General features: G+C 54.8%; 5 protein-coding genes across 5 annotated transcripts; 3 read left to right on the top strand and 2 right to left on the bottom strand.

Annotated features, from left to right (window-relative positions):
* Positions 1-80: 80 nt before the first annotated feature.
* Positions 81-1,306, bottom strand: CGGC5_v008801 (uncharacterized protein; the record flags this gene model as incomplete). The annotated part of the gene is made up of 2 exons (XM_032034869.1): positions 81-665; positions 737-1,306. 2 exons carry the CDS (start codon positions 1,304-1,306, stop codon positions 81-83), a joined length of 1,155 nt encoding a protein of 384 aa, XP_031886125.1.
* A 1,300-nt stretch (positions 1,307-2,606) lies between these two features.
* KTXA-4 (Killer toxin subunits alpha/beta) lies at positions 2,607-4,090 on the top strand (the record flags this gene model as incomplete). Its single annotated transcript, XM_066152063.1, has 8 exons — positions 2,607-2,631; positions 2,687-2,830; positions 2,890-3,164; positions 3,219-3,306; positions 3,361-3,386; positions 3,438-3,561; positions 3,623-3,884; positions 3,943-4,090. The coding sequence occupies 8 exons, from the start codon at positions 2,607-2,609 to the stop codon at positions 4,088-4,090; spliced, it is 1,092 nt and encodes a 363-aa protein (XP_066008350.1).
* A 349-nt stretch (positions 4,091-4,439) lies between these two features.
* CGGC5_v008799 (uncharacterized protein) lies at positions 4,440-5,048 on the top strand (the record flags this gene model as incomplete). The annotated part of the gene is made up of 2 exons (XM_032034871.1): positions 4,440-4,736; positions 4,794-5,048. 2 exons carry the CDS (start codon positions 4,440-4,442, stop codon positions 5,046-5,048), a joined length of 552 nt encoding a protein of 183 aa, XP_031886127.1.
* A 136-nt stretch (positions 5,049-5,184) lies between these two features.
* CGGC5_v008798 (uncharacterized protein) lies at positions 5,185-6,035 on the bottom strand (the record flags this gene model as incomplete). Its single annotated transcript, XM_032034872.1, has 2 exons — positions 5,185-5,681; positions 5,738-6,035. 2 exons carry the CDS (start codon positions 6,033-6,035, stop codon positions 5,185-5,187), a joined length of 795 nt encoding a protein of 264 aa, XP_031886123.1.
* Positions 6,036-6,831: 796 nt separating this feature from the next.
* Positions 6,832-8,991, top strand: CGGC5_v008797 (uncharacterized protein; the record flags this gene model as incomplete). The annotated part of the gene is made up of 4 exons (XM_066152062.1): positions 6,832-6,834; positions 6,885-7,287; positions 7,354-8,732; positions 8,806-8,991. 4 exons carry the CDS (start codon positions 6,832-6,834, stop codon positions 8,989-8,991), a joined length of 1,971 nt encoding a protein of 656 aa, XP_066008331.1.
* Between the last annotated feature and the right edge of the window lie 10,602 nt (positions 8,992-19,593).

The following is a 19,593-nucleotide window of genomic DNA, read 5'->3' as shown; positions in this document are numbered from 1 at the left end:
AAGACTAGAAATGGACATATTGTCGGTAATATCGTCGAAATGAAAAACAGCTGAGTGCCCGATTCCATCCTATACCTCCTTTATGTGTTACAGCCGGTGCCTTCATCCTTCCGGCGTTCTTCCGTGAATCTGCTGTTGTTGGGATCCTTCAACTCACTGAAGAGCGACTTGTAGGTCTTCCTCGGCACTCCATAAAGCTTCCTAATGCCCTGAACGTCTTGCTCAGAAGGCGCCGTGTTGTAGTCCAATTCCTTACCGCCGGCGCGCGTGAGAATCACGGCGCGTCCGTCATCAGCGCCCTGCCCGGTGGCCGTCCCCGAGCCGCCTGCTCGAGATGGATAGAGCATAATGGAGCGTTCGTCAAATTCCTTGACGCTACCGACGAAATCTTCCGAAGAGTGGAGAGGCAGCCACTCCATCGCGCCTCTGAAGTCGTTCTGGATAGCGTGTATACGTTTCTCGCAAGACTGCCTCAATCTCGCGTTGCCTTCGCCCTCTCCATATTGTGCGATAAGTCTGGTCTTGGTCGCCTCGTAATCGGACAGGCTCTCACAGTGAAACTCGCCGTACCCTGAGCCGAATTGAACCCGGTCGCCTTTAGTCGTCGTGTAGGGACTGGTCCAGAACTGAGGGTTCTGATGTTCATGGTGCAATCCCCAAGCGTGCTGTGATGTATGATTAGCTTCATGGGTGTTTTGAGATGCCGCAGGCGCGAGCATGAGGCATTTGAACTTACACCCAACTCATGAGCAAAATTGGCCACAATATTGAGAGTGCCAATCTTTTCTGAATCACAGAGATCCATCACTGGACTCGGGCCGTCGTCGTCTTGGGTTGGAAGGCCAAGGGAGGTGCCGAGATAATTGCGGTCATTGTACTTGACCAGGAGAATCTTTCCCTTTTTCGCCTGATAATCCGCTTCGCTGGTTACTTCTTCGTAGGTGAACTCATCAGGGAGACCGGCCGCTGACCAAAGAGCTTTGGCGGCATCAAGATAGACTTCCAGTTTCTGCTTGGCCTCTTCTGTCTCGAAGTGGAAGCGGATCTTCTTGTCTGGCCATTTGAAATGGCTCAGCAAGCGACTTTCTCCTTGTGCGCCGCCGTCTTTGATGGTGACCCATCGCTTCTCTGTGCTGTTGAACGATTGGGTGCCGACTTGAGTGACGTTGACGCCTTCGAGGCTCAGGGTGATTTCAACAGGAGCGTCCACAGAGGGGTAGTGAAGAGGCGCCTCCCACATACGAGAGCCCGCGATGACCCCGTGGGCCAACACTGCGGCGAAGATCAAAGAGCGTAGTCTATACATGACGACTGAGCAACTTGTCCAACCTGCTCTGGCTTCTTTGGAAGAAAGTGAAGACGTGAAGACGGGACAGAAACGAGTAGATCTTGGACGGGACACTGCAGAATACCCAGTCTCCCAGTCTCAAGCATTACAAGTCGATTTGCCTCTCGCGAATACCTAGGTAATTACCACCAGGCAGCCCTTCACATAAGTCCCGTTCGTCGATGTGACCTCAGTGTCTCTCAGGCCGGCCCCATGTTGATCACAGGTTGATATCATTTACATAAAGATATGTAAGCCTACCGATGCTACTGTAAGGGGTTCAGCATTAGTGTACCTATATTCCTGTCTGTACCAGTACCTATTCATCTCGTTGGTAGACGATGTGACGCTGAATCTTGGCCTTCATCAGCCCTCTCAACCGGACCAACTTCATCAGATGACAATTCTCGCAAGGTTACAGCGGAATCCTTCCTATTTCTGGCATCACAGCGAAAGGACCTTTGGTAATAGTATTCTTATGCAACTTATCGAGGATATCATCAACTCGAGTCAATATGACGTCCGAGGCTTCTTTCCAAGCTCCCTAGGGGGATCTGGCCAGTGAAAAGTTACGTTAACGAGTTTGCCTCTTGGGTTCTGAGTCTTTTGCGCTGAAAACCTTCCTTCAACTCGTGGATTACATTTTGCAACTGCTTCTGGTTCATCACAACCAACCTTCAGGCCTGGTCGCTGGAAAAACACATCGATTCTTCACCATGTTCGCAAGATTATGGAGCTGTTTGTGGCTCTTCATCCTCTCGTCAATGAGCGTTGTTCAATGCCAGGACGATGAGAAGTACCAATGCTCAGCAAGCGAGGGTTGTGATGTTGGATGCTGCGGCCCACTGTGAGTAAACCTACAAATCGCGGCCCTTCATCACCTACATTGACGGCAAGACGCTGACCTGGGCATTGATAAAAGCAACGCGGAGACTGGCAAAGGAGTCTGTGGTCTCGGCCCTGAATACTGTGGGGAGGGCTGTACGTCGCAATGCGATCAGAAGAGCGAGTGCGATCCTGGCTGGGGAATGGAGTGGTCGGAACTTGTTGAATGCCCGTTGAATGTCTGCTGCAGCAAATATGGATTCTGCGGCACGACGGCCCTCTTTTGCGGTAGCAACATCCCGCCTCAGCCTCAGTGCGATGCTGGTGCGAGGTCTTCCGATGGCAGGACGATCGGGTACTATGAGGGTTGGAACTTGGCGAGGCCCTGTGGCAGTAAGCGCTCCCATGCTTTCACAGTATTTGGGGAGTTGAACAAGACTAATTATGAACAGGAATGGCACCCAAGGACATTCCGTTGGGTAAGTTGCATGTGTTTCCGAGTATGGTAAATCTGCTTTGCTTACGCGTAGACAGGTATCTACACGCACATCAACTTCGCCTTTGCTCTTCTGAACCCGAAAACCTTCCGGCTGGATGATATGGACGCCGGGACTGCATCGCTGTATGGAGACGTTGCAGCGCTGAAGCTCAGGCAACCCGATTTGGAGGTTTGGATCGGTGAGGATGAGTCCTTTGCAGATGACCGAGCAAGTAAATTCTAACATGCATGCTCTTAGCGATTGGAGGCTGGGCCATGAACGACCCAGGCCCGTACCAAACTGCATTCTCAGACATGGCCGGCTCAGAGGCCAACCAAGACGCCTTCTTTGATTCCCTCCTCACCTTCATGAAGAAGCACGACCTTGATGGCGTTGACCTTGACTGGGAGTATCCCGTGGCAGACGACCGCGGAGGCATTCCGGAAGACTTTGACAACTATGTGAACCTGCTTCGAAGGTTGAGACAACGCCTCAACGCCTCTGGGCGCAAGTACGGCATCAGTCTGGCTGTGGTAAGTTCACGGAGTAACTGGCCAACAAGCATAAAGCTCTAACCTTGTGTGCAGCCCGCCTCTTACTGGTATCTTAGAGGCTTCAATCTGCAAGAGATGGAGCAGTATGTGAGCTGGTTCAACATCATGACATATGACATCCGTAAGTTGATTTTCCAAGGTCATGACGTTCGCTGACGTTTCCATCTTTTTTCAGACGGCGTATGGGACAAGACTATTGATGTGAGTCTATCAATCGACTGGATTCAAATCCGCAACTGACCGTTCACATAGGCTCTGGGACCTTATGCATTAGCCCACACCAACTTGACTGAGATCGAGCTCGGCCTTGAGTTGTTCTGGAGAAACAATATCAACCCGGAGCGCATCAACCTTGGCTTGGGTTTCTACGGAAGAAGTAAGTGGCCCTCTCAAATTTCAAGACGTGGTGTCCTAGGTAGCTAACACGAGCCCGTCAGGTTTCACAATGAAGGATCCCAACTGCATGTCGGCAGGCTGTGAGTTCACAGAAGGTGCCAAGGGAGGCGAATGCACCGGAACCCCTGGTGTCCTTTCCGCTGCCGAGATTGTGAAAATCATCGACAACGGCGCGACGCTCACGTTTGATGAGAAAGCGGCCGTCATGATTGTGACTTGGGACACGGATCAATGGGTCAGCTGGGACGATGCCAAGACTCTGGGGATGAAGGTTGATTTTGCGAATCGGCGTTGCTTGGGAGGGTGAGTCTTGCACTGAGGTGGGAACACGATGACTGGGTTCGAGCTAACTGGATTGCAGGACGATGGTATGGGCGATCGATCTGGACGATGGTACGCTCATTGATGCTTTGGGCGAGAACATTGGACGACCGAAACAGGATACTATCGATGAGTGGCCTTTGGTGTTTCCTTGTCTTGGAACGGAGCAGCCAAAAGACGAGTTGTAATCTTAGTTGTGAAAGTCAGGTGGCTTCCATTCAAAGTAGCCTAGTGGTAGCAGGCAAGGCAGTCCTAGTTGTTGTAAATGCAAGAGTGACATTCCATGGCTGCGATGACGCCGGAGCTCCACGCAGCACGAGTGACCCGTTTGTATTGCTGCCCGTGGCCTAAACCGGGCAAGCACTGTGGGGCAGCCTAAAGTGCCCTTAACGCGGGGTGCCTTCAGCACTTTCCTTCTGTCGCGTACAAGCATGTTGAACCCCGATACGCGCCGGCGATCATCGAGTCCTTCTGTGGTCATCCAACTTGTACTCACTACATCACATCCCTCACCGAGCCAACGTCCTGCATTCCACCATGGCGCCCACCGAGTCTGCCATCCTGCACAACTACCTCACGGTACCGGCCCAGCTCCCGTCCGTCATCAGCCTAGAGGAGTTCACAGAGCTTTTCCCAAAGGCGCAGCGGACAAATCCGCAGATTCGCCTGCTGTATCGCGACCTTCAACACCAGAGGAGGGCGCTCGTCGACACAGTCACGGAGAACATCGCCGTTGAGGAGAAGCGAGGAAAGTACATCAGACGCGACATCGCGATTGCTCGACGCAAGGAAAAGAATGAGGATGCGGACCAAGAACTTGAGATCGAAAGAGCGGTACGTCGCATGCGTTACGGTGGCAAGAGGTGGGCGGTCTACTGACGCGAAAGGCAGCTTTTTGGTTCGGTGGGCGCGGACCCCAAGCACACGCTCAATTCCATAATCCCGGAGATGGATACCGCCATTGCAGATTTGAAGGCGGAGATTCAGCAGCTCGAGGCGCAAGAGGCCGCGCTGCTCGAATCCGTCAAGCAAACGGTCGGCACCATGAGCGACCTCCGCTACGGCAAACTCTCCAATCCCCGGCTAAAGGAGGACGTCATCGAAGGTCTCAAAAGCGTGCAAGATGCATGTGAAGGGAAAAGCTGATCCAACTATAATTACTATTTGGCACTACCTGGTCCAAAGGGACGTAACCCTTTCCTGGCCACCCAGGTGTCTATATCGCCTGTCATGCCTACCAGACCCATCCTCTCACTCGCTCCCCGGCCCCAAGTGGCATCGTTTATCGTGCAGCACCGGCAGCAGGGGCGGCGCCACCGGCGGCAGCCTGGCGGCCGTCGAGGGTGTTGTTCATGCGGCGGTTCATAAGGGTGCGGCTACCGAAGGAGACGAGGAGCATGAAGAGCCAGTTGGGGATCAGGTTGAAGGCCCAGAAGAAGTAGCCGACGGGGATAGACAGGTTGTTCTGGGCGACCCAGCTGTTGAAGGGGTGGAAGATGTTCTCGGTCAGAATCCAGTCCTCCTTGTTGCCCTTCTTCCACAGGTCAATGATATCGTCAGACGTGGTGGTCGTAACGTTGAGACGCTTCCTCCAGATATCGACCTGCGCTCCGGGGGGCAACATGCCGATAGACCAGATGGAGGCAGAGCTGGCGGAGAAGGCGTTGCAGAGAACGGGCTCGTCGTCGCAGTTCAGGAGACCCAGGTGGGGTGACTCGGGCAGCTTTGCGAACTTGGACGCGGACTCGTTGAAGGCAGTCTCGATCTTATCGCAGTGACCTAGAATAGAGTTAGCACCCAATGTAGCCTGGAGGCAAAATGCGAAAGCGACGTACCGAAGCAGGTCTTGTTGCGACCAGTGATCAGAACCCACCACTCCTCAGGTGTTGTGGCTTCGGCCTTGACGGGGGCATAGAGGACATCCTTCCAGTTGTCAACAGTCAGAACTGAGACGGACTTTGCGACGGCGTCGGGAGCCGCAGCCTCGGGTGTGTCCTGCTTGGTCGCGCTGGGCGCAGAGGCACCGAAGGAGCTGAGGAAGTTTTGGAACTGGGCCTTGTACTGCTCAAATGGCGACTCAGCCGCGGCCGCGAGGAGCGGCAGGGCGAGGATTGTGGTGGCAGACACGCGCATGTTGTCGGTTGTGGTGTGGTTGAAAGGAGTTGTGAGCTGTTTGAGACAGGTGTCGCGGTTGAGCGTCCAAGCGACGGGATGCTGGGTATGCGGAAGTTGGCGTGAGGGGAAACGACGCGAACTAACGGGTGTGCAAGAAACAGGGTAAACGGAGATGACGCCGATTACACACGCTGCCGGAGGCCAAGGGAGGGACGATGAACGGGATGGGGGTTTGAGGGAAGGAGAGAAGAAGTATTATCTGTAATGGGATCCGGTTGGAGACAAAGAGGACACAGAGTCGGGACGAAAAAAAAGTGGAAGGGGCGCAGAGGTGCAAATGCTGAAATGACCCTTTGGCACCTCCTGAACCTTGCCCACTTCCGCTGTGGTGTGCTTGCCTTTGGTGATCCGGCTACCTGACGAAATCACGGTGCAAGGAGCTTGGGGCGCCTGGAGGGACCAGAACACTGTGAAACCCACTGGCCGGGAGACCAGCAGCTGCAGAACCACTGGGCCAGTCGCTGGAACGCCGATGGAAAATGGAACCCTGCCCGTTTGCTGCCTCCGTAGCCCCTAACCCAAAGAGGTGTAGCGTCCTTGGCCAGCTGGGACAGCGGTCCGGGGAAGCAGCCACATTCCGTGTCACACAGCCACATGTGTCTATCAAGTCGTGGCTGAAAGCTGCATCAGATACGTACCTGGTGCAGTTCCATTGTCTAAGGTGGAGGGGAACGCGTCTGAAGCTCCGGACCGACTTGGTGATTTTTAGAGCAACCACCATTGCGCAACCCGGATAGGAGCGCATCCCATCACAATGGTATGTGCCCCTGAGCATGATGTTCTGACATATTTCTGACACCCCCGAAGCCTCCAAAACCCGCAGACCAAAAGAAGAAACGCGGTCGTCCTTCCAACGCGTCCAAGGTCGACGACGCGTCGGCAGTATCCCCAAGCGCTGCGGATGCTGAGCCCACCACCCAGGCCGAGGGTGCCGACGAGACCCCAAAACCAGCACGACGAGGGAGACCAAGCAAAAGAAAGGAAGCAGAGCCAGTCGAACCTGAACCCGAGCCAGAGCCATCACCTACAGACGCCTCCAAGCCTAAGAAGCGGGGCAGGCCTCGGCGCGAAGAGGTCAACGAAGCTACGGCTGAGAGTCCCGAGCCTTCAGAGCCGTCTCAAGCGAAGAGGAAAAAGAGAAACGCTGCAACGGAAGAACATAACGAGCCTGAGGACCAAGAGCCAGCTCCTGCAGAGAAGCCAGGCAAAGGTAAGGCCGGCCGACGAGCCGCAAAGGAGTCTCAAGAGGAAGTCGAGGTTGAACAAGCGGACGCAGTAAATGCGGGCAAGAAGAGGCGCGGACGGCCAGCTAAGGTCGCCGAAGAGCAACAAGAGGAAGAGCCGGCGCCGGACCCAGCTACCAAGCGGAAACGTGGTCGTCCGTCACTGAATAAGCAGGCCGTTGAAGCTGCAGAAGAGCCGGATGCTGCAGAGGAGGAGGCAGCCCCTAAGAAGCGTGGAAGAAAGCCCAAAGAAAGGGCAGTTGAAGCTGAAGAGAACGCCCCTGAGGAGGAAGCATCACCTGAAGCAGTCCCGAAGAAGAGGCGCGGACGTCCAGCTGCGGGTGACAAAGAACAAGCCTCGCCCGAAAGAGAAGCACCCGAGAAGGAAGCACCTGCGAAGAAGAAGCGTGGTCGTCCCTCTCTTCAATCTCAGGAGGATTCTCAAGAAGCCTCACAACCTGAACCAAAGGAAGGCCGCAGGCGCAAACCCAAGCAACCGACTCAGGCTGAGGAGCAGCCCACAGAGAAGCCGACTAAGAAGCGGCGTAACAAGCCCTCCCAAGAGGAAGAACCTGAGGAGCCCTCGCCAGACACAGCACGCCGTCGCAGAGGTCGCCCGCGCACCTCCGACGCATCAGTGGACCAGGAAGATCAACCTGCAAAACCTCGCAAATCTAAGAAGCGCCCCGCAGAACCCTCTGAAGAAGCCCCTGAGCAACCAAAGAAACGTCGCCGCCGCACATCCGACGAGCAACAAGAACAGCAACAGCAACAACAAAAACAGAAAGAAGTAGCCCCAACTCCCAAACCCCGCCGCCCGCCTGCGAAATACCGTCACATCGCCGAACGCGTCCGCCAGATCCCCCGCTCGACAATCGAGGAAAAATGGTCTCCCCTCCTCCCCCCTTCTCTGTCCCTCATCTCCAGCATGCTCCGCCTCGCAGAACGCCCCGTCCTCCAGCGCCTCGCCTCCAACGAGAAACGCCGCGACCAGGCTTCCTCCGCCCTACGCCTCGTCACGAACCGCCTCAACAAGAAACTCTCCCGCGGCCTCCCCTTCCCGCCGGCCTCGGCGCCGCCCCGCGCAGGCAGGAAGAGTCAGAACGACGACGCCGGGCGCGCGGAGGAGCTCGACTTTGAGCGCGTCGTCGACAGCGTGCGGTCGCTCGAGAGACAGCTCGATCCGCTGCTGCACGCCGTGCGGCTGCTCGAAACCGAGAAGGAGCGCGAGGAGCGCGCTCTCGAGGAGGACTACAAGACTCTCAGCACCCTGGAGGCCAACGCCAAGTCCGAGGCGAGGAACTTCAAGGACAACCTGCGCAAGACGCACGTTCTTGTTCCAGAGCAGAACAAGGGCGCCAAAGACTGGGCCGTGGGGGATGAAGACTTTAAGTTCGTCCCTGACGAAAACGTGGGCGACGGTCTTTTCAAGGTAAGCAAGCAGCCTTCCACCCTGCATAGCGAATGTCTCTTCTATATGACTACAGAAGCTAACTTTTCTTCAGGATCTCGAGGACGAGGAGCTCCAAGGGCTGGCCAGTCAAGTGGGCAATCACATGGAGAGCATGCGGAACAACCTCCAACAGATCGAGGGCGTTGTCCCGCAGATCGGAAAGAGCAGGGCCGCGCTCCAGGATGTGCTGTTCAGGCATCTCGATCAGCAGGCTTACGAGAACGTCTTGTTTGGTTAAGGTACAAGAATCCTTATTAAGGCTCTTGTATTTCATTTCGAGTGGGCTTTTGGGCGGTTGTGTCTGTATGCGGAGTATGGGTGTGTTGGTGTATTGGAAATTATGGACGGACATCTTATGCAGGTCTTCGGCACTTCTGGGTGTGCTCGGCAAGACCTTTATTTAATGATTCATGACTACACAGACTCGGCAATGGGAGCCGCATCGTCTGATCCGGCAGATTTGGCGTCATCGTGAGCCCGCCCAATACCGCTTTGGTATTTCTATCCGCACTACGTGTCAGCTAGCTTACTCTTGCTTCACCTGCTTTATCGGCCATCTTGAGGACGTCCCGTGGAACCTCAGCACGTCACTGGAAAGAGAACGGCAGAAAGGCGAGAGCCTTGCCATGCTCAGTTTGAGCTACCACTAGAATTCGTTGTCTATGAAACTATACACGTGGGGAAATTCCAAATTCCATCCTTCGACCCCAATCTATACCGTACAAAAACCGTGATTCATGCCCTGTTGATTTCTCGCGTACGAGACCTCCAAGCCACAAAATCACTCCGTTTACTCATGACATTAAGAGCCCTCAATGGGCATTATCGTTGGTGCGAGGGTTGAAACTGTCGTCAACCTGAATGAATTAGCAAAATACAAATAGCCTCGAGCTGACAAGACTGACTGACCAGAAACACACTCTCGTTTGGTAGCGACTGGTACCAATTCTTTTGCCAAATCTCAGTCTGGCCAAACATGAAGAAACCAAAGCGTTGAACTTCAGCTTCACTGTTCAAGTTCCTAATATGTCATGTCAGCAGGTTCATCCAATTGCCACATTGCAAAGCAAGACTTGCCCAATTTTCATCTTGCAGCTGAATTTCAATCTCGTCTTGCGATCTCCTTTCTCGCCCTCAAGAAACAAGACAACCAATATTGAGTGGCCCTCAGGTCTCACTACAATTTGCCAATGGACTCGATGTCGTCCACCGCCGAAATGTATCCCTCCTCAGTGTGGGAGGTAGAGCTAAAAGACAACCGGCTAGCTGGAGTAGCCCAGTGCTCCGTTGTGGTCGGGGTCGTCAAATCACCGTTGGGGGCAATGGCCAGGCTGGCCGGCGTGACCGGACGAATAGACAAGGCAACTTTGGCGGATGTGCCAACATCCTTGCTCTTGTCGTTTCTAAGAGCAGCGTTGTCAGCAGAGCCGTCGCTAGTGTGGTGGGCTCCTCCGTATTGTCTCGATTCGTTCTCCATATCAGCGAGCGCTTGGGCCGGATGAGTGGCCATCTTGGCCCGTAGCCTGGGACTCAGCGTCGCGACGCTTCGCTGGATGGCCTCGACGTCCTTGTATCCACCCTTGGTCGGCAGAATCTCGAGTTCGGGATACTCCAGCTCAGCAGACTTGCCCTTCGGCTTGGACTGCACCATCTTGGTCAGACCGGTCTTCATCGCCTTGCCGAATTTCTTTGAGAGCGAGTGAGCTGCTTCCTCGTCCTTGTCGCCATTGACACCCATCTTCCTGTCTGTAACCCAGCTTTGCTGATCGGTTGTGCTGGCGAGAGCGAAGTCTTTCTGCTTGACAAGGTCGGTAGAGCCAGCAGCGGCGTTGCGCTCCTCACGAGTGTGAGATGCGAATCTAGCCCAAGAGGCAGGAGGTGTTGCGCGCTTTGCCGGGCCCGAGTTCTACTGGGTACCTGCAGTGACTGCGTCGTTGCCTCTGTTGATGTCTCCGTTGTCCTTGACTGCAATATCTTCATCCGCATCATCATCAGGGACTGGACTGACAACTGTGGTTTCTGAGTGAGCCGGTCCGACAGATTTGTCGCGCAGATTCTGCTCAAGCTCGAAGGCACGTTTCCAGACAACAGTAGCACTCTCCTTCAGCGGGGGTGCAAGGAAATCATCAGCGGCTGAGATCGGTTGCATATGGGATCTGATGCTCAAGTTGGAGAGCTTCTTGGCATGGCTGAGCCGCTTGGGAATATCCAGCGCCTCCGACGAATTGTTCAGGGGAGTGAGCTTCGCGGACGGCTGGCTCTTCGACTTTCTATGGCCAATAGAGCTTGACTCAGCGCGATGAAGCAAGAGGTTGAGGAATGACGACTTCCGACTGTGGGTGTTGGAGGCAGTAGACGTAGAGGTTGCGGGAGCAAGCTTGTTCTGGGACTTCTCAACGCTGTCCGAAACAATTTGCTTGACTGCAATGGGGGGGATCACTGGGTCTGATCCAGAACGCTTGCTTGCGGCCGTCCGGTAGGTATCGTCGGAGCCCTCCTGGCGGACGTCTTTAGGGACTGTGTCTTTGTTAGCTGATTGTGTTTTATGGATCATCATGCAAAGTCCCTACCGCTGAATGGGGACAACTCAAGCCCCTTGAAACTTTCCAGACTGTATCTCGCACCTTCATCGCTGCTGGGTTCTTTGGAGCCGTCGGGGGATGGCTGACGAGTATTCTGCGTCGAAGAGTAAACAGAAGAAGACTGATACCGAGGAATGGCAGCCAAGTTGGTAGCGAGGATGATCTTGCCCTTCTCCTCGTTGTTGTCGTGGTGGATAGGATCCTCCTGTGCGGGAAGCGCCTTGTCCTTGGGCTCATGTTCGTTGTTCTCAGAAGTCTGCTTGGAGACTTGCTCCTGGTCGGGCTCTTGAACGCGAACACTCATTTCCTCTGACGTGCGAGTGTTCCGATCCATCTCGTCTTCCATGTCCAAGTTCATGGCCAAGGCACTCTCGAGATCGGTAGAGGAGCTTTCATCTCTTGGGAAAGCCTTGATTGTGAGTTCGCCAGAAGTTCCAGAGGCAGGCAGGCCAGCGGAAATCGGGGAGTGGGTGTTCTCCTTGTCAGTGTTGGGCAAATTTCCGTTGCAGACAGTCTGGCGAGACACGGGCTCGCCCTTCGCAGGCTGTTCATTAGCGGGAGCTGAGGTCTCTTGGGAGTCCTGAGTAAGAAGCCAGATATTCAAAGCCTCGCCTTCTTGAGATTGCGAAGACTCTGAAGCGCGAGAGTAGTTGGAAGCGGTGACGCTGTCAGGGGTGCATGCTGCCTGCTTGTTTCCTTGGCTGGGCTCACCGCGACGAGTCTTCGACTGCGAAGTGCCTTGGATGTCGGAAATGGAGGTGTTCTGTGTGGTTCCGGTAGAGACATCTCCAGTGCGGTTGGAAATTGTGGCCTGGCTGTCACCCTGAACGGTGTTCTGGGAAAGGTTCCAGCTTCTGAAAGAAGCGTCATCCTGGCCATCGGGAGTCTGTCTGGCAGTCAAGACTGGAGGAGGGGGCATGGCAGGCAGTGAACCGCGCTCGCGCAGCACGATCTGAGACGCGGAGGCCCTACCGAGGTCGGGTCTCGGGAAGCTGCCTCGACGGCGGTCACCTCTGATGTTGCCGGTGTGGTCGTTCCTAAGTCTCGCAGCAGGGGGCCTCGTGATCGGGTGGTGGGGAGTTCTAGGTGGCTGATATCCGACGCCTCTAACTCCTTCGCTAGTAGCAACATAGAACTCGAGTCCCTTTCGCCATTGCTGGCTGTGGTGACTGGTAATGCTGCTTGTCCGATCGTTGGCGCCCTGGTCGTTGGCGTCTTCCATAACTGTTGCCAACTCGCGGACTCTCTTACTTCCACGCGTAGACACAGACCGAGAACCGCTGTTCTCGCTCCTAATTTCGGCCTGAATCCGCGCATGGTTTTGGAGCCTCACTGATGCCCGATAATCCTCCGCCGCCTTCCTTCTCTTAAGTTCCTTAAGAGCCTCAGGGTTTTGGTTGGCCGGGGGGTTCGAGCCAGTGACGTTCTTGTTGTCTGTGGACAAACGTCGAACCAATCTGACGATGGGTCCATCGCGCGGGTTGGGTCCGTTGTCGTCATCCTCCGCATCGTCAGCGTATTCAGCAAGGTTGATATCCCCATCGAAAAAAGAGTCGGGAGTTCGGGCATTGCCGCGCGATGAAAATGAACCCGTGTTAGCTCTGTTCATCGGGGCGGCCGGGGGGTAGTGATGGGGACCGGGGGGCACCGGGAGCGACACATTAGACGCAGAAACAGGACGCGAGCTCGGCACAGTGTCGGTCTTGGGAGTGTCCGACTCGGCCTTCTTTGCGTTCCATCGATACGGCACGAAGCCGCAACAGGCGAGCTTCTTCATCGCGGCTCGAAGCTGTCGTTGTGGTTTGTTTGCCTTACTTGCGCTGATCTCCAAGCGAACGTGAGGTGGTGATAATCGGATGGGTAGCAAAATACCGAAAACCAATCCAAAGATAATTGCTCAACGGCCCAAGGAGATGAGATAATGCAATGAAGGTATCGAGCGAACGAAAAAAAGAGTGTCTTGGGAGGCCAAGAAGCCAAAAGTGAGAGTTGTCAAAATCTTGGCGAGGTCTGCTGGGGGAGATTGAGGCAGCAGGAGGGAAGAGGGAAAGGCAGAGGTAGGGCAGAGGGAAAACTCTGAGGCCAGAAGGCGAGGGGTTGAGGTGGCTCGACGATGTCATACCTTGGTTTCATGGGAGGGAAAAGGGCGAGAGCCAGTGGGAGGTCCTTCTCGATGGCTTCTCTTTTTGCATTTGTGGCAGTCACCAGGGGCGACAGCATCCCAAAAGGCGGGCACCAAGGAGGCTGGACATCCCTCAAAGGCAAGCACCTTCCTCCCCCCTCGATGCTTTGCAGTTGGTGAAAGCGGGTATCAAAGACATTGTGATATCCAGTGAGTAGTCCTCTGTCGTGGTGTTGCAGCTGAACGTTTGCTCTGGCGCGACCATAGACTCTGTGATCCAGTGTAGTCTGTCCCGAGCCTGCACGTTCTGAATGCCTTTCCCATTCAAACGCACGTCTTCGGATCCGAAACATAGCGGGAGTGCAGGTTGCAAACATTGTTTGAAACATTTCGCAAATTGGAGCTGCACTGGTGATCGTAATGAACTCGAGCGTTATTTGAACGCTATAAATCTGCGCTTGTTGAAGTTCGACGTGCCGAGATCATGCTATCAGAGTCATCACATGTCGTGTCGTGAAGTGACTGAGGCCGGGAGTTAAGCCGGTGATGATAAAAGCCTTTGACAACGAGCTGCGTCCATGGTAGTATTATTGTAACCGCGCCGTCAAATTTGATGTGCGTAGTAGCACTTGTCGAAACATGATAGACTCGGACTTTTGAGTGGTAGTCCCGGTAAATTGACCATGTTGGAAGTCTCCTCATCATCCGACACCCAGTATCCGAGCCAAATCGTCATAAAAGGGGTTCAAGTTAAAAGAACATAGGTTGCAACTCTTGCGCCTTGAGCGTCATTGCAAAGCTTGCGTCTTGTGCAACGTAAATCATCCTAGACTTCCGAGGATCAATTTCGAGTGATTTCGTCCATTTTGAGGCTCTCGAGCTATCCATATAGTAGTCTCGAGATAAACACATACAAGCTTCTTCAATGGATGATGACAGGAAAATGTAGTCCGTACCGTCGCTCGATATAGCAAGTCTCAACGGGGTCGAGACAAAGTCCTCTACTAAGCGACTTTTGCTCACCAAGTAGAGACGCCATGGAATACCGTACATAATCCCAACCACTCGGTTCGGAAGCAACTCGCCAGACTTGCAGTCATCTCTACCAGCGTCGTCGACAGATGAAGTTAGCAACAGAGCCTCTAGTCGGTGGGCCAATTCCACCAGGTCCAGTCTTTGGCCCAGCCAAGACGCGGCCACCCGTCCGCCCTACGAGGACGATGCGGTGCGAACCCTGTGGCGCATGCCACTTGGCACACGGGGCGGCTTCCTCGCATGCGGACGGCAATGCGGAAGCGATGTCAGAAGATGTGGGCAAGAAAGAAAAATCCCAAGCCTCATGTTGCAGGTTGAGTGTCGCAGTCTGGACTCTCCTTCCTCCTTCAGCCTTTTTGAGAAACCCGAGCTCCTGAATTGTTCGAGTTGGAGGTGCGGTGCGGCGAGCTTGGGATGTCGTTGCCGGGTGTTTTATGGGGCAACGGAGCTTCCGCATGAACTTGGCCGACAGGGTTCGGGTGAGCGACCCGATTGTGTGTTCAACAAACAACACGGAGAAGGGGTGATTGAGGTGAGAGAGGGGGCCAGACAGGAGAAGGGCAAACCAACCCCCCTTCTCTACTAGGTAAGCAATCCAAGCCTCGAAGGAGGAGACAGCGCCAGGGAGCTACCGTGTTTGAAGTCTGCGACGGCTGCGCCGGCCTGGATCGCCCGGTCGGGCATCTTTTGATCAAGACGCTGTCAAGACATCGGATGAAGGAAGGAACGGACGGCAGAGCTGCAGCCTTGAATACGATGAGCTGCGAGATGCGGTGTGAGGGAGGTGAGGTGGCTAGAAGTTGGAAGAAGCAACGATAAAGGCGGGGATTGTCTTTGAAAGTCAATAGGTAGGTGGCGACGAGGACAACGACGATAGCGGGCGGGGCAGGCAAATTGTACCTCGCGCGCGCGAGATACGAAAAATGCAGCGGCAGTTTGAGCCAGACATCTCACTCTCGGGCAATTGTGCCTTGAAAGCGGGCTCGTCTCATTTCAAGCAACTTACGCGCCCCCAGGCGGTGGTCCGCGATGGTGTTCGCTCGTAGGCGAGCGAGAGACAGGCACCACCGAGAGCACCAGCTGGGCCGTGTTTCCGCTGGCAGCCGGGGGCTCAGGCCGCAGGCGGTGATAGCTCATCTGTCAATCAATCGATCAAAAATCGAAGCGACCCAACAAAGGACCGAACCCAAGGCGTATCCGTAAGGGCTCACGCAATCATCCAACGTAGCGCCTACAGAGCGAAATCAGCCGAAGTGAAGGCGTACGAATCCTTCATAAAGGCCTGTCCGGGGTGTTCAGGTGAAGCGCGAAGGCCATGTCAGCTCCTCGGCAGGGCAATTTCCAGCGCGAATTACCTGCGAGATTAATCACGTCTAATTGACCCAGCATGAGCAGTTGGCAGAGGCGCAGAATCTGCAAAATGTAGGGCAGATGGATCATGGACCAGAGAGTTGGGGTAAGTGCCGGGAAGCTGGGATAAGGGACGCGGTCGGCTTCATTTAATCAAGTGGGTGAAGATGCAGTAGTGAACTGGTGAGCTGGAATACGGTCGCCTGAAGCTCTGGAGACGCATGTCGTTGACATAATCTCTGCACAATCAGTCTGTGACACCACTTCTGGGGCGAACCCTGAGGGGAGAGATTTGTTGTCCTGATCCCTGCAGAGATATCAGAGGGGGGAGAGGAAGGGCCAACTGCGCTGTTTTCCCGCAACCTGGAAGCTTTCCCAGAATCCCAGATGAGGTCCCCGCCGTCAATTCCGGGGAGAAGAAGTCGACAGCAGCCTGCGACTTGGAAGAGGTCCCGTTCATTGTTCCATTGTCAAGGAAAAAGGCCCCCATTCCGATGGGCCGTCCAACGGGGCCGTCGTCAAGGTCGAGGTCGAGGTCGTTGGGAGAGCAGAAGGTGGTGGTGGAGGGGGGAACAGGGGAGAAGAAGAAAAAGGGGATCGCCTCGGGGGTCTGAAACGGCCCCTCTCGGGGGTTCAATGCTTGGCCCCCGAGAGATGCCAGGCTCTGTGGCTTGCTGGGCAACGGTACCTGGATGAGCAGGTCCTGTCAAGCAAAGTGCTTCCGTCTGATGATGGTCAATTTCTCGTCAGATCATCCCGCTGTTTCGATCTCACGTTTTCCTGCTGGGTGTTTTCGCAGCCAGGGCCATCCCGGGCTTTTCGTCTGTGCCAGTCAGCGTCGCACGAAAGAGCAGCGAGATTGAGAGAGCGCGCAGCAGGCGACCGTTTCACAGCAGGACATTACAAAAATCTGTTCAGCAGACCTCTGTTCTCTCTGCCCAGGCCAGCTGAGCGCAAGGGCTGAAAAAGGGACGAAAAAACAAAAGTCAATTGACGGCATTCTCAGACGAAAAAGCCCCGACAGCAAACTCAAATGCGCTCAGAGGGAACAAAACCACCAAAAACAAAACAACAATCGAAGACCAGACAACAAAGCAAAGCAACCCGCTTTGAAAAAAAGCCTAGACCGCCCTTCATCTCGATCACCGCTGGCGATCATGGAGAAACGGAGATTTCTCGACTCCACGGGACACGTCTTGGCTCTACGGCTTCTCGTGGGCATCCGGGAAGCTTAGAGGTTGCATCCAGCAAAAGTGATTCGCAGTAGTTTGCGTGCGCACAGTACTTCGTAGATGAAGATGGGACTCGGGAGGAGAGAGTGAGAGCGCATGCTGCACCCAGCGCACAGCAGCGTCGCACTCAATGAACCATTTCAGGACCACCCACAGCGCGCCGATCTCATTCCCCTCAAGAGCCGGCGCCACATCGCCGCCGCGACCCCTTGATGATGCACCTGCGTAGCGAGAGCCTGAAGGAGGAAAAAAAAGGGACGACGATTTTGACGGCTGTCTTTTGCTACTATGTAGGTACGATCCGTCTGGAGACTTGCTGTTGGAGAGATGGAGGAGGGGGCCAAAGGGGCGTCAGGGGCTGAGCGCAGGCTTCATGCTGGTCGGTGCTGCAAGGGTCGGTTCCTGGGCTAAAGCAAGGTACCCGACCTGCTTTTTCGTCCTTAGCAGCGCCTAATAATGAAAGGGAATCGTGACACTGCCGAAATGCTGTAATTCCCAATCCCCGAGCGACGGACCCGGGTCACAGCAGACTAATACACTACCTACACGACATTGCACGACATTCGGTATTGCAGAGGTGGTATAGGCAGGCTTTGTCGGACTATTACCGACAGATAGACGACAGCCGCGATGCACAACTCCTGTTATGACTCGAAGCGATGATGGTATTCGTATGTGCGGTATTCCTCTGCGGCACTCATCTGATGCCGGACCCTACCATCGGCATGGCAGAGATGCCGGTGAGACTGCGATGCGAGTAATGTGGAGATGCGCGAGAGAGTTGAAGGGCGCTTCCCTTACGATGCTGCAAGTGCTTTTTGGGGCGTCCAACGGCGTCATAGGATCGACTGGCTGCGGGTGCGTCGCAGATATTTCTGGTGGGCGTTAAGCAAAAAAAAGCCTTCAGCCACTCCGGCACGCGCTGGCTGCAACCCTCCCCCCTTTGCATCTTTGCATCTCACGTCACATCTCGAAGCGCAGGGTCAAAACGGTCGGGCTAAGAGCGATTGAGGTAAAGCGAGTTAAGGTCGGTCGCTTATTTTACCTACCTTACGCTCTGTTGGCGGACGGCAGGGCACGCTGCGATGGGACGAAGAGACAGACGTCAAGCAAACGGTCACGACGGTGCCCCCGGCTAAGCGGCAGGTGGACAATTTTAGCAGGTTTGGGGGTTGCGCTCTTTTTTGGCGCCGGGTGAGACTTTTTGTAGCCAACCGTTGGAGATGGCGTTTTTTCTTGTTATTAGCTGCGAGAAAAGAGAGATTCAGCAGTGAAGAGGGGGCTGGTAGTATTAAAAGGGCTGGAAAGAATTACACATCATGAAGGGCAACGTGAATCAAACGGCGGACAACGGATCCAACCGAGAGTTACTTACTTGCATCGCATCGGGCTGCACGAAATACGATATCTACTGTCGGTGAGGCGATACGGGTGCAATGTGTTCAGCCGTCAGCCCAGAACGATGCTCACTCACCTATGCTCTGCATACGCGCACAGATTTAGGCGCATACGAGCACATGTTGGTGTCACCGTCTTACTTTAGAGTCGGACCTTACATAAAAATAAGGCTCGCGGATCCGGCTCGGGACACGGCAACAGGAACAACAGAGCATCTCCACAACAACTTGTGTGTTTTCCTCCTTCTTGGATGCGAAAACGATGAACGAGCAGCAGCCGGCAGGTTGTGAGGTGAGATGAGACGGAGATGGGGGAGTGAGGTAAGGCGAGACTCGAGAAAGAGGCTCATCATCCCGCGCGACGATTATCCGTGTCTATCAACGCCCATCGGTCTCCATCAGAGCCCACTGGATGAGTTGCAGGTTCTGGACTGCGCCGAGATGCTGGAAGATCTCATGTTTTGGCGGCCTGCAGAATGTCATCCCATCCCCATCACTGCTGATTTTTTGCTCTTTCCGTCTTTGCACGACAGAAGCTCAGGGGCGCCGCGATCTGGTGCCGGGATTGAGTGTTCGGCTCGCGGTGGGGTGGGTGGATCGGACGATTGGCCATAAGCGTGTCTCATGTTGGGCGGTACCTGCATATGAGGGGCGGATAACAGCCCAGGGGGGTTAGCCCCGATAGGGGTGTGCTGGTGCTGGTGCTGGACTGCCAGGGCAGGACTACGACTGCCAACTGCAGTGGACCTGGCAGCAGCAGCAGCAGGAGCGGAGCGCTGGGAAATCGCGAGGAAGGTGCCCGCGCTTGAGGGAACGGTGCAGGCAACAAGCAGGCGCGGGTGCGGTGACAGGTGCAAACAACCGTCCGAGCCAGGCGCTACCCAGCCAGCTGCGAATGGGAGGAAAGCATGTCAGGGTACGTACCTCTCCGTACCTGAATGTCCGTGTAAACGAACCCCTCCTCCTATCGAGCGGTAAAGGGGTTCGCCCCAACTTCATGGCAACAACAAACTTCTCCCAGAGCCTTAACACAACCACATAATCCCATTGACTTTTTACCTCCTTACCGCTCGCTGCCTTGCCTGCCAACATCATTGTCATTATCACCGCAGCTATCACCGC

Source organism: Colletotrichum fructicola (assembly GCF_000319635.2).
Source record: "Colletotrichum fructicola Nara gc5 chromosome Unknown KSG_Nara_v1_contig05, whole genome shotgun sequence".
In the NCBI taxonomy this organism is placed as follows: Eukaryota; Fungi; Ascomycota; class Sordariomycetes; order Glomerellales; family Glomerellaceae; genus Colletotrichum; species Colletotrichum fructicola.
This window is presented reverse-complemented; position numbering and strand designations above follow the sequence as displayed.